The sequence below is a fragment of the Rhipicephalus sanguineus genome, chromosome 10 (assembly GCF_013339695.2).
Source record: "Rhipicephalus sanguineus isolate Rsan-2018 chromosome 10, BIME_Rsan_1.4, whole genome shotgun sequence".
Taxonomy (NCBI): Eukaryota; Metazoa; Arthropoda; class Arachnida; order Ixodida; family Ixodidae; genus Rhipicephalus; species Rhipicephalus sanguineus.
The window spans coordinates 71,582,686-71,597,214 of NC_051185.1; the positions used below are offsets into that span (position 1 = coordinate 71,582,686).

The 14,529-nt window shown below is 46.9% G+C and overlaps 1 protein-coding gene across 1 annotated transcript in view; it reads left to right on the top strand.

Annotated features, from left to right (window-relative positions):
• LOC119372121 (probable lysosomal cobalamin transporter) overlaps positions 1-14,529 on the top strand; it is a 43,707-nt gene that overhangs the window by 14,968 nt on the left and 14,210 nt on the right. The window contains exons 5-9 of the mRNA XM_037642584.2: positions 1,498-1,586; positions 4,221-4,294; positions 9,467-9,727; positions 10,185-10,249; positions 11,591-11,804. Coding sequence (XP_037498512.1) covers positions 1,498-1,586; positions 4,221-4,294; positions 9,467-9,727; positions 10,185-10,249; positions 11,591-11,804 — 703 coding nt within the window. The remainder of the gene's footprint in view (positions 1-1,497; positions 1,587-4,220; positions 4,295-9,466; positions 9,728-10,184; positions 10,250-11,590; positions 11,805-14,529) is intronic.

The following is a 14,529-nucleotide window of genomic DNA, read 5'->3' on the forward strand; positions in this document are numbered from 1 at the left end:
ACTGTCATTGGTGTACAGCGGCAACATGACGTTGACTGAAATTGAGGCAGACATGATCGCGGGCAAGCGGACCGTGCAAAAGAAAATAAGCGACTTCTTTAGTGCCGGCCACGTCTTATTTTTTTTTATAAACGGCTCTTTTCAGAGCCACCTAAATGATGCATTGGCTGAATTGCAATGGGAATCTTGTACTCCGGCCGTGACCCTCTCCGTCAGCGAAAAATACCTACCAAAAAGGTGCGTTTTCACGTGCATTCATTTTTCCAGACGTTTTCGCGGTCCCTTGAGGGTCCAGGAAATCGGACATCGACTGTATCCGAGTTCGTTATATCGAGGTTTGAGGTACATAGTATAGCCACACTCACGCACAGGAATCGCAAGGGGAGAGAGCAGTCATGTTTCATGATGCACACTCAAGGTCATGACATGCACTGACATAAATTCTTTCCCCTCTGCCATCCCTCCATGTGCAGCTTCTAGTGCACTCGTCGTGAAGAGAGAAGAGACAAAGCATGTAAAGTATGCAACAAATCCCTGTAACTGCACTAACTCTTGAAAATTCGAGGAATTTTTGTGGCAGTCAAGCTATGAGGCACTAAGCTTTGACATAGAGGTCATTCGATGATTAGTACTGGGAAAACTTGTTCAGGACCCCTTTAAAAGGCTGTATAGTGTCCAAAGCAGTGTCCGCACTCATGTTCGAGCACAAACATCTCGAGCGCAAACATCATCATGAAGAGGTGAGCGTATCATATTCGCGCAGTAGAAAGAAGAATACAGTGAGAGTGATGTTACTTTTCTCGATTAAGAGTTCGTAAACCAAGAGCATGTTAGTGACGTTTCAATGCAGGCGTTAAGAAAGGGAAAAGAGACAACCACCCGTTTGTAGCACGAAGCCACAAGGAAATCCATACGGATTTCTCAGAAAGAATGCCTCATAGTTGCCGAAAAATTCGTCCTGGTCCGGGGATCGAACCCGGGACCAACGCCTATCCGGGGCGGTCGCTCTATCAATTGGTAGAGCGACCGCCCCGGATAGGCGTTGGTCCCGGGTTCGATCCCCGGACCAGGACGAATTTTTCGGCAACTAAGAGGCATTCTTTCTGAGAAATCCGTATGGATTTCCTTGTGGCTTCGTGCTACAAACGGGTGGTTGTCTCTTTTCCCTTTCTTAACCCTTCCGCCACCTTGCGGGTTTCCGCAGAACTGATTTGCAATGCAGGCGTTATCTCCCTTAAAAGTACTCGAAGTTCAGCTCTTTGCCGAGTAAACGTTGGAGTGAGACTGCCATCCTTGTGTACATTTTTTTTTTCAGTTTGGTTCATTCTTGGCACATTTTTCTTGCAATCGCACTTAATCTCTTAAGATTCGGCCAGGACTTCCTTTTGCAGTAGCAAGATTTCTTGTATAGGCAAGGCATGTGTACATGTCACGTAAGCAGTGTAGATGCTGTCGCCGAAGTGTTGATTCAGTTTTGGTGACTGCATCGACGCGCAGGGCCGTGATTCCGTTGAGGCAGGCTCCCCCGAGCAACAGCACGGAGTGGGACAAGATACGTTTCCTGGTGGATGAACTGGCTGCCAGCCGTAAGTGTCTGTGTGATTGTGTTCCGTCTGTGTCTGAGTGAAGTGAGGCTTTACAATCCCAGCAGAGACCGAAATGGAGCAGTAGTGCCATGCCGTGTGCATCTTGTCGCATTGTTTTGACAGTGAAGAATAGGCACAATCTGAAGTGCAGATTAAGGACCATATTGTCACATGGTCGTGACGTCGACGAAGACAGCAGTCGGCATTTTCAAGATGAAACTGTTTATTTGGCTGAACTTGCGGCTGGGAAACGGAAAGTCAATTTACAGCAATACACACGGTATGCACTGATAGTGGCAAACAGAGCGTCGGCCGTCGATCAACTGACAAATGCTCAAGCGTGTTGGCTTTTATACAGGCGCTATCGAACTTTCCAGCAATATCGCTGGTGGCAGTGTTATCTCTCGACAAAGCTGGAACATTTGCGTGCGGTGCGCAATCTTAACGGAACGTTCTAAAACAATCGCGAAGCTTCTTACACATCGCGGCGCGGCCTGCGCAGCGCGTTGCCCACAGTCTTTGTGGGTGAAGCTTCAACTCATGAAAAATAAGACGCGCGGCAATATATAGGCACAATCTGAAGTGAAGATTAGGGAACATATCGTCTATAGAGTGAACTTGTGCCTGACAAAACAAAGAATACTCGCAGTACAACAATAGCGGCAATCTCAGCCGTCAAAAATTTTATCCATGTGTGAAACACTTCGGCTCTCTACGCAGCTGTCATCGTACATACTAGGGGTGTGATCATGTACACGTTCTAGAAATTAACAAACATGTTCACTGCATGCGATTAGTCGAAGTTCATGTAAACTTCGTGAAAGGGGGATGTACATGCCAACCTCGACCAATCGTGTGCAGAAAAAATGCTCGTTCATTTATGGAACGTGAATGAAATTGTGTTCCAGCGTAAGTTGCAGAATGTGCACAGCTATTTTTGTATTGCACGGAAAACTTGGTTAGTACCATCTGTAACATTATAAAATATGCCAATACGTAGACACGTGTTTTTTTGTAATTGGTAACACATATCATAATGTAGCACGTCGATAACATAATGTAACGTAGATAACGTAACAGTTTTACCCAGTCAAATCCAGTGACTGAAAAAATAAAAGTTATGCATGCCAGTGTGTTATTCTGCAAAAAATCTTGAAAACTCATTTGCATAAAAATACAGCCAAACATTATAATAAAAGGAAGTCACATCTAACATAAAAATAATGTTGTCATCCAAAAAGTCATTATAAGTGCATGTTTGTAGCACTAATAATGGCAAGCCTACACTCAAACCCCATTATAACAAAGTCACATCTCCCACGAAAATAACTTCTTTATATCCAAAAATTCGTTATAAATGTTTATTTGTAACACTGTAGCTATAACAAGACTATTCTTCATTTACCTTGCTATAACCGATAATTCGTTATATCCGTGTTCGTTATAATGAAGTTTGAGTGTGTTATGTACTTTTGTCTGATGATTTGTTACGCATGTATTCATTATATCGAGGCTGAACCGTGGGCACTGCCCTCAAGTGTTCTCTCAAAGTTTTTCGGTTCTGGCAGACAGATAGTCCTGCTGCATCTTTTCAGGCAGTTTTCTGGAAGAAACAGGAATTGCCTGCACGATAAACTGAAGTGCGCAGGTGTTTCGTACAGACCAAGATAGCAGGCAGACCCAAACTAAGAGACGAGAATGGTCTGGTGTATATTCAAAAGTATTCAGTGTGCAGATTCGTTCTAAGAGCTGTAGGCTGCAGTATTTTCTCTCTAACTAAGTGGCTGTGACATGCAGAACCCACTGAACGAAAGGTCACAAGACGGGATCCCAGCTGTGGCAACCACATTTCAATAAGGGGGAGGGGGGGCAAAAAAGAAATCTTATGTATTTAGATTTAGTAACACTTTAACAGGCTGTTATTCGCCGTAATTAATTCAAACGATTCTTACTACGCCATTTCTCATAACACGCCGGGCAGTTTTGAGTCACTAAACTTCACAACTAAATTTTGTTTTTTCTCTATAGGCAGTGTTTAAATTAGAGATTGCATATAACTTCAGTTTGGCACATTTAAAGGAACACTAAAGAAAGGGAAAAGCGATTTTTCTCGTACTAGTAAATTACTCTTTCACAATACCGAAACCACAACGCTTTCTGCGAGACGGCACCTGGTAAGCAAGGAAACTCGCAAAAAAGAAAATGTGGGTGGTGAAGCCACCTCGAAATTCTCGCACCGACTGCCATGGCGTCGTAGATTTTGACGGCGTCCATGGTGGCCTGCATAGTTCCTAATCGGTAAAAATGAAGTAGACAGCCCTCCGAGGGGGCCGTAGACCTAACGTACCAAGCTTCAGGAAGTTTCGTTGAGCCAATGTCGCCAAAATACGAAAAATACACGTTGAAATCCATGATGTCACACGTGAAGTTTTCGGCAGGAAATTTAAAGATGAACCTTTGACCTTGATTTTCTCTTCTAATAATAAACTTCTGATGGTGAAACTAGTGTCATTAGACTTTTAAGAGTACAATTTACCAATCTAAACACATTCATCGTTTCTCTTCGGTGTCCCCTTAATGTTAACAAACTGATATCTGAGTGGGTGTGTACTGTGTTCCTCCTGAATGATGCAGGTGGTGAGGACTCCCTCAGGTTCCTGCTGTCACTGTTTGTGCTGGTCGGCATGTTCCTGCTTATAGTCTACACGGTCAGTAATGTTTCACACTGCGCTACATTTTCATGCACGTATTGGCCTGGAAAGCCACTCAGCAAGCCACTCGGCAACTGCTGCAGTGTTTAGTGCGCATTGGTTGGTTTTGAGTACCGACACGAGGATTCAATTTGAAAGCTTTTATTTGTTAGAGACTGGTGGAATGTTGGCTTACGGTCTAGCTAGTAACTCCCGTCAACAAAAAAAGGAAGTGATGGTATAAATTATCAATTGTAATTTGGATGTGTACATTTGCACGACTGTTTTTCTTGGTCTTGCATTGTACTTGCACTGTTAATCTCTTACCTCGAAACGGAGTTTCGTGTATCCATCTGTCAGCATCTTATCTACATATTTCATTGACAACGCTGTTGCCGTTGTTGAATACTTGTTGTTGAATTATGTCGTCATCAGGTTGCCTCCTCAGTTTAGCTTCATGCTCGTGGACGTAGCAGACTTGGTTTATAAGCTCGTATCTACTGTTGTAAATATGTATTTAACAGAAGAGGACTCAAAGGGTTACTTGCACGTACAGTAAAACCTCGGTAATTTGTACTCGGTTAATTGGGAATCCCGGATAATTTGTATTATTTGCGCGGTCCCAAATTTTTACATGTAAATTTAACCGGATAATTGGTGCGGCCAGTCTGCGACTTCCCGGTTAATTGGCACACTTGGCCGCGACTTCCAAGATATGCAAAGGGTGTTGCGAATCTCGGAGGCTGTAACTAAAACATGCTTTTTTTTTTTTTTTTTGATGTACGGATCTCGAAGGCCATGTTTTTTTTTTACCGGAAATACGTCGTAGACGCCATGTTTTAGCAATTGCCAGGCGGCGATGCGTGCGGTTGCGATCATGATCATCATCATCTCAACAGCGATGTTAGCCACTCTAGCGAAGTGAATGTTTTGTGGAGTCTTTGTGCCATTTGGATGTCGGCTGGCGAGCATTGTGCGATTCGGTGCGACTGCTCCATTTGTCTCCTGTCTCCGCTTGAGTGTCTTCCCTGTGAATTAGTTGATTGAGGTGTGCTTGGAAGGAAGATGCCGAAGTACAAGAGCTTGTCCCTGCACGAAAAGGTGTGCTTAATTGAAGAGGCCAGCAAGTCGACGGCGTCGAAAACGGCTCTCGCCGAAAAGCACCACGTGCCTCTGTCAACGCTGTGCAACATCATCAAGAATAAGGAGAAAATTCTCGATGCTTACAGCAAGACGCACTCGTCAAAGCGTACACGAGTACGCCCGCCTACGTACGCCGACGTTGAAGCAGCTCTGATCGACTGGCTGCAGAAAGCCAACGCAGCACACCTTCCTGTGAATGGGACCATATTGCGTGAGAAGGCCAACCAGCTGGCACTGCAACTTGGACATTCTGAGTTTAAATGCAGCAATGGATGGTTTTGCCGATTTAAGGAGCGCAACAACCTGACATTCGTGACTGTTTGTGGCGAGAGTGGCAGCGCGGATCAGTCTGTTGTCGACGGCTGGAAGCAGCACACCTTGGCTCCACTACTCGCCAAGTACGAAGCAGCAGATGCTTACAACCTTGATGAAGCTGCTCTGTTCTACAAAATGTTGCCTACGAAGACGTTCGCTTTGAAGGAGGCAGACATTAAGGGGCGGAAACAGAACAAAGATAGAATCACTGTTTTGTTTGGTGCAAGCATGTGCGGTGAGCACAAGCTGCCACTGCTTGTTATTGGGAAGACGGAAAAGCCTCGTTGTTTCAAAAATGCACGACTGCCATCCAAGGATGACCTTGTCTATAAAAACAACAAGAAAGCTTGGATGACGGCTGCACTCTTTGAAGAATACGTGCGGCACCTTGACCGCAAGTTTGCGGCCGCAGGGCGCAGCGTTTTGTTCGTCGTCGATAATTGCCCAGCTCACGGCGACATTCAGAACCTGCAGGCAATCAGACTTTCAGTGCTGGGAACTACCGAACGCGTCAGTCACGCATGGAGGAATTTTTCTCCAAGTAGGCTGACTTGCCACAATAAAGGTGTGACTTCCGTACATCACGTTTTCTGGCTGATTTCTTTGATTTCGCGTTGTTTCGGATAATTGGGAATCCCGCTTAATTGGGATATTTTTCTCGGTCCCGAGGCCTTCGAATTAACGAGGTTTTACTGTATTAAAGTTGTTTGATTGTCACATATGTACAGAAGTTGTTTAAGCTAAAATTTTGGGGCAGCTCTTTGGTGTATGCTGACACAAATAGAACGAAAGAAGGGGAACTTTTTCGAGGGGCTTGTTTCTTAGTTAGACACAACTAGATGAATCCAAAAAACAGCTAAGCGAGGGAAAGTGTAGGGGCCATTAATTGTTGTCTTAACTGTAGTGTAGTAATAATAGTGCAATTTGAAATTAATCATAGTGTACGAAAAATCACCCTCTCCGTTGCTGGGATCCCACCGACCGAAAGGGTGATTTTTCGTCCACTTTGATTCATTTCAATTTACGTTATTATGTACTACACTACGGTTAACGACAACAATTTATGGCCTCTACACTTTCCCTGGCCTGATTGTCTGTTGTTTTATTTATTTTTGTCACAAGTAAGTGTGACATTGACATGATGTCGACACACACCGGGAAGTAAGATGGGTATCCCAAGTATGCTAAGAATGCTACCGTATTTACTCGAATGTAACGCGACCACGATTGTAACGCGAGGCGTGACTTTTCAGTGCCGAAAAAAAAAAAAAAAATACGAATGTAACGCGAGTAAAGCGGGGGGAAAAAAGTACCTTTATTTGCTGCACATGGTAGTGGCAAAGACATCCCAGTTTCTAAGTATAAAGTGAGTTTTGTTCATCCGTTGCTTTCATCGCCATCATCGCCGGTGGTCAAGCCCTCTTTGTCACTTTCTTCCTCCCAGATGAGGTCATCCTCCGTGCCATCCATATAGTTCGATATACAGCACTTTTTAAACGCGCAAACTATCATGTCGTGCGGCAGGCCGTACCAAGCGACGGACACCCACTCGGCAATTTTCGCGGCGCTAGGTCGCTTTATCCTACCCGTAGGTGTCAAAGCCCGATCTTCTCGCATCCATTCTCCGTACAGCTGCCGCATTCTATCCTTAAATGGTTTGTTCAGGCAGACGTCTAATGGCTGCAGCACGGACGTCATACCTCCGGGAATAACAGCGAGCTGCGTCTGAGTTTCCCGCATCAGCTTCTTCACTTCGGGCGTCAGGTGACCGCGAAATGAGTCGAGAACTGGGATAGAGGCGGGGTGGAGGAGCGCACCTGGCCGTCAGCACCACACAGTCTTGACCCAGTCAAGCATAAGCGGAGTGTCCATCCAGCCTTTTTCTTGGCAGCGGACAATCACATCCCTGGGGAACAGCTCCTTCGGGATGGTTTTGTGCCGGAAAATGATGTATGGCGGCAACTTGCGCCCATCCGCCAAGCAGGCTAGCATCACGGTTAGCCACGTCTTCTCGTTGCCTGTTGTCCTTATGCAAACTTGGGGGGCTGAGTTCCCGATTTCCTCAGCCATCAGTATTGCACTTCTTTTAAAGCGGGCTTCGTACTGAACTCGTCGCGCTGCCATTTGCTCGAGCCGAAGTCGCGAAAGCACAAAGGAAATGAATCGCCCGCAAAACACGTCGCGACAAACAATAGGATTGGATTGGATTGGATTCGATGTTGCCAGCGTGCATATGTTGCCAGCACAAGGTTGAAAGATCGCTAGGTTTGTCGTAGCCGTTTTAAGGAACCAGTGGGGCGGCACCGCCAAGGCACGATTTGAGGTGCTTCGATTATAACGCGGACCCCCAAATCACTTCAGAGAGATTATGAAAAAAACTCGGGTTACATTCGAGTAAATACGGTAATTTCAGTAACGGCTGGCTTGGCTGTTTGTCATGCCAGTGGTTGGCTTCTTTGACCGGGGTGCTAGTACAGTAAGGTCGGCTGCTTCGTAGTGACTATTTTGACCGCATCACTCTCGCATGGGGCAGAGTCATCTGCGCATGTTTAAACACAATTAGGGCTCTCTTGGCCGCTGAAAACACAGGAAAAATTTTAGTTGCAGTAATACTTGCAAAAAAAGAAGTAAAGAAAACTGCTTCACCAACGTGAGAACCAAACATGGGTTTTTCAAATCGCAAGCCCAGCTCTTTGCAAACGTGCCATGAGAAACCTGAAAAAGAAGCAAGGCTTTGCAGAGGTAAGTAGTGCAAGTTATGATGTTGCATACTGGAGATGCTTAGATGTCACATTGCGCTTTCGAGGGCTTGTTAAGATGCATCTTGGTGCAAGCTTCCGCGGTCAGTGGCCCAGTGATTACATCGCTTGGCTGCTGGCCCGAAAGACACGGTTTCAGTCCCAGACACGGCGGTCACATTTCGATGGAAGTGAAACGCTAGGGTCCGGTGTACTGTGCAATGTCAGTGCATGTTAAAGGGGACATGAACCACCCCTAGGGCTTGGTGAGAAAACACATCCTGCGGACGGCAGACACTGCTATGAACGCCTCAACCAAATCTTGCGTTCGTGCACAGCAAGGAGAGCTTACAAGCGGAGTGCGAAGTTGCCATTTTCTCGGGTGCCCTCTTTTCATACAGAGGCATGTCCTCACTCGTTTCGTAGCTGCCAGCGCCCGCTGTTTGACGTCGAACAGCGGGTAATATGCTATTGGCTGATAGCCGACATAAATCAAGTGCAGCGTTTGAATCAGAGGCATTTCTTGCCATGGGGCACCGCTACGTGCCGGCACAGTGCCCCACAGTCTGCTAACATTACCTAGTGGCCATACTAGCACGCACAGGAATCACAACTAGAGAGAGCGATTGCGTTTTATCACATGTGCTCAGGGTCATTATGCATGCTGACGTACCTCTTTCCCCCATGCCATCCCTTCCTGCTTAGCTTCCAGCATGCTAGTTGGGATGAGAGAAAAGAGAAAGCACTTAGAACACGCGACAAACTCCTGTAACTCCGCTCGTTCTTGACGGATTCGATAAATTTTTGCAGCAATGGATTCGTGAGGCAATAAACTGCGATACTGAGGTCATTCGATGATTACATGGAAAAGTGGTTCGTGACCCCCTTAAAAAAACTCGGGTCGTAAAAGTTTTCCGGAGCCCTCTACTACAGCGTCTCTAATAGCCTTAGGACGTTAAACCTCAGAAGCCAACTAACCAACGTCCCGGTTCAGGGCTTTGGGATGTCTGCGCTGCCCATGCGCCTGGTGCTGGGTGAGCGCAGCGCCGCCCGGGAGGTGGCCGACGTGGGCGAGCGGCGGCGCGCCCTCCGCACCCAGCTGGACTCCCTGGCTCGGCACGGAGGCGGCTCCAATCGGCAGCGCTCGGCCCGCCTCGAGGAGCAGCTACACAACCTGGACGAGCGTCAGCGCCGCCTGGAGGAGTTTCGCGGAAGCTGCTCCTACCGGCTGCGCTTCCTCATTCGGCCTCTGCAGGTGAGTATCCTCACGACAGTGTTCGCAAGCACTCTTTACCAACAAGCAATAGAGAAGTAAGTAAAGGCAGGGAGGTTAACCAGACGCACCTCCGGTTTGCTACCCTGCATTGGGGGAGAGGGATAAGGGGGCAAAGAGAGAGACAGATAAAAAGAGAGGGATGGACAGAATCAGAAGCACACTTGGGGGAGCACGTCAAGTCTACCGGCGGTCGCATAGATCTGTTGACTTTAGGTATTTCAGTAGCGCTTTTGTTGCTTTCTGCACCCTTGACAAGGTTGGTGGCATTGTGAATGTGGAGACTAATGAAGGTGTTGCACAAGCAGTGTGATTATGTTTAAACTCTTTCAATGCTTTACTGTGGTTCAACTTAAACGGAAGTTTCACTCATTTGACCGTGGTCAGTACCCACCATAATATACAGTGTCTGAACAGCACGTGGTGCATTTCTTTACAGATCGTGTTAGGAGTGGTGTTTGCTCTGCTGGGCTTGCTGCTTTGGACATCCCTTCTGCTCTCCAAGTGAGTACAGAACTTGTTAAAAAGGGAAAACATTGTCATAATGGATGTGTTCTCATGCTGAGTAATAACTGTCACGCCATTCAATTTTGTCTTTACAGAGTTTCCAAACTTTTGTCTGCATGGCTCAAAATTTGACATTGAGTGAGAATGGTGTTCTTGATCAGTTCCTATCTGGGATGTTATTTTGTTTTTCTTTCACCTGACTTGGTAAAGTCAGCTCCTCCAGCAGCCCTTGCTGTTCCTGTAGCAAAAGGGAGAGTTGGGCTAGTTGGTTTGCGTTCATATTGAGACAGCGCACAAGACACTGTACACAGAAAGACTTGACAACACGAGCGCTGTTGCTGTTCCTCCCACAGAGAATTTGCATAAATGCTCCATCCAATAGCACTCACTCATTTTCGTGATGTCAAGCCCTTCTGGAGAGTTTCAGATAGCTAACTAGTATCACCATAGAGAGATCCGTTTGTTTCGCAGGTTTTAGGACGGAAACTTGAACATCTCAGTAAATCTTGCCAGGGATTCTTACATAGCTACTCAACCAAACGTAATGTTTTTTGTAGTAACGACGAACCTTTAACTCTTAAAGGGACCATGACACCCAATTTTCGATCATAATCTGTGTTATGTGGATTGATCCTTGTGCATTCAGAAATAGGCTGGCGAAATTTCAGCGCATTTGGTCGAGCACTTAATTTATAATCGAATATCTTTACAAACACGCGAGCAGCCCGAGAGTCGGGCAACACTTGTGCACTCGCGAGCCGTGACGTAACCAACACCTAGCTGTGCAAGCGTCTGGATTGTGGCGAACGATATTGTTCCCTGGTCAGCTGCACGTGATATCGAGATATTTGAGCTTTCTTCAGCTTGGCACTGAAATTGAACGATTTGCAGCGGCTGAAAGTTTGGTAAAAGACTACGGCTCCGTTCCGTGCTGCACATGACGTCACACGCGCCATGGCGAAATGGCGGTCACCGCCGGTGGGCGGGGTTTACAGTCGGCGACTTCTTGGGCTTGTTTTGCACTGAAATATTCTTCTACGGCCCACTTTTGAAATCTGTATAGGTATAATAGACCCTCTACTTCTAGTTTTAGTGGAAAACCACAAATCTTTGGGCGACCGTGTCATGGCTCCTTTAATATGCATAGTATTTACATTATCCGGAAAAAAAAGTACTTTTGGTTCGAGCGAAAACCGGCTAGCACGACTGTCTCGCAGGCAAAGGGGAGGCAGGATTCTGTGGGTGGTGGTCACACTTTTCTGAAGTTCTAGCCAAGTCTGGCATCTCTTTGGACGTGGTGGACCGTGTCTCAGTGCAAACACTGGCGTTCCCACGCAGCGTGGACAAAGCGATGCACTCGCTGGGCTTTCGGATGGGCTACCTGCTGGACCACCCCGAACTTCCGAATCCGCTGGACATTACGCTCGTGTGGCTGCAGCGATGGGGCGCCTCCATTCTGGACTCGGCGCTCATACTGGCCCTGCTGTTGCTGCTCGTTGCCTGCTCCACGTATGGCTTGCAGCGCATTGGCATCTGGTGCCTCTTTCTCCAGGTGGGCTGGAAATCTCGCATGCCAGCAAGTTTAGTTGTACAGTCGAAACCCGCGATAACGAAATCCCGAGGGAACGAAATTCTCACCGCAACGAAATATTTTCGGAGCACCGGCGAACACCCGTAGGAGTCAATGCACTTCGTAACTCGCGACTACGAAAGATATTCATACCGCAGTCCCTCATTAACAAAATTTTCGAAACACGAGTGCGCAAATAATCTACTTTCGCAACATTACCTACATTCAAAAACGGCTGAAATACATTCATGCTACACTTAAATTGTGCAAAACTATCGCTACAGCGCATTTGAGAAGCAGCCACCATCATTGCTTACAAAAAAAAAAGATAAAGCTGGCGACAATGATGATGATGATGGTTTGCCGAAACACCTGCTCGTTATGGCGGACTAGGTAGCCAAATCCACATTCTTCATGGAGTTTCGTTCGTTGGCTTGGCTCTGTGCTTGGCTTTGTCAGCTTTGCGCGCACATGGTCGCGTGTGTGGAGCCATTGTTGGAACGTTTGGTTGGTCGCTTGGTGTAACGTGAACTGTGTGTTGCGATTGCTTCGTCCGATTTCGCTACCTGCGAAGATGCCGCCTCCAACAAAAAAAACGGAAGTTAATCACACTGGAAGATAAGGCTGCAATCATCAGTGAGGTGGAAAAGGGCAGGAAAAAAAAGGACATCGCCGAAGAATTCGGCGTTGCGTGCAGCTCGCTGTCCACGATTAGGCGCTGATCTGCGCTCATCCAGCGGAGCCGGAAGAAGGATCGCCTGTAGGCGCACTTGATGACGGTACTGGTGACAGCACAATGCCGCCGTCACTGACCAGTGCATGGGGCGAACTTTGTGCCGTGGCAAAACAGATTCCCAATCGAGAGCCATGACATCGCTGCATGGTAAGGCCCGCCAAAGCAAACTTGCTGACTTTTGGAAATAAAACGTGTTTTTTGTAAATTCCACGTCTTTTCTGCCGCATTCTCGCGCCAACGAAATTCCCGCAAGAGCGAAATTTTGAGCTTGCCCCGCCGATTTCGTTATTGCGGGTTTCAACTGTATACCTGAACGTAGTTGACTGTTTGAGAGATGCAATCAATGAAACCAGCAGATAAGCCAAGGAAAGCGTAGGGGAAATTATTTTGTTGTTTTGTAACTGTAGTGTAAAGATAACCTAAATTGAAAGGAATTCAAGCAGACAAAAAAGCAACCTTTCTATCAGTGGAATCTGAATCCACAACCTTCGAATTATGCGTCCCATTCTCTACCAATTGTGCTACAATGGAGGGTGCTCACTCATCCACTTTGCAGGGTATTCGTGTGCATGGGAATGTTAGCCAGTGCCACTTGTAGCCTGCAAGGCAGCGAGTGGCACATAATCCGAAGGTTGTGGGCATAGGTCGGCAAAAAATGTGGAGCTCACTCAGACTCACTCATGAAATATATTTTGCCCTTTGAGCTCACTCGGACTCAGACCCACCAAAAGTTTCCTCAGCCGGACTCACTCGGACTCAGACTCACTGAAATTTTTCTGAGCCGGACTCACTCGGACTCAAACTCACCAAAATATTACTCAACCGGACTCACTCAGACTTAGACTCACGGCTCTGAGTCTGAGTGAGTCGACTCATGAGTCCGTTAGCGTATAATTGGCTTTTTCTACCATGGTGTCAATGCTCTTTAACACCAATATCTCGCATAATTGGCACTCTACTTGGCGCCTTTTGATCTCGCGCCTTCAAATATGAGTTATGAGTGGTGGCAATCCAGTAAGGACATTCTTATTAAAAGAGGTGACTCACACGACATATTTTTATCAAGAACTTCCTGTGAAAGAGTTTGCGGGGGGATGTTAACCTGCCCCCCTCCCCCTCTTCTACGTAACTCACGTCTCTGATTAATAAATATAGAGCTGGTGTATGAACGCTAGTGCTTTGAAGTACAGTCGCCGACCGTTTATTCGGACGCCGAAAATTCGGACATGCTCGTTTATTCGGACACCTTCGCAGCACCGCCACTTGTCCCATTGAAGTAATGTAAACTCACGACCGAAAATTCGGACGCCCCACAGCCCGCCGTTCGATTTTTCGGACTCCGGCTGGCTGATAGAGTGCGACGTTGAACGCCATAACAAGCTGTCAGCAATGTTTACAATATTTTTACTAGGTTGCCAGCACTGAAATGTTGCACTGGCTATAACTGGAGGTCGTGCCAGTGTCAAAAATCCACGCAGAAGTTACCGATCTCGAAGGCTATGTTTGTTGGCTACACGTAACGGTTGTCTTTTGGCTTTAGCCAGTCACGTGTCCATTGAACGGCTACCACGGCCAAACAGCAGGCCAAGCCAAGCCAAGCTTGGAATCTGCTCAGTGCGGCGTTTGAGGCGAATGACAGCGCGTACGAGTACGTCGCGGATCCTAATTCGGACGAAGAGAGTACGACAAGATTACAGAAGCGCTGCAACATCAACTAGACCAACATCGTTTCCTTTTGGCGTGTGAGGGTTTGCGTTCTCATGTTTCTGTGGCTAGGCCTGATCTGCATCCCGAGCTTTGTGTCCTGCTCGTGCGAGGCCTGATCTGCTAAAATTGCTCCGACGCTGCCCGTTCCATGTGCGCCGTCGGAACTAAAGAAACGCGGCAACTACAAGGCCCTGACGATGGCGAAAAAAAAGCGGCGATTATTCGCCAGGTGGAAGTTGCTTGAGAGTTTTCGCCGAGTTGGGC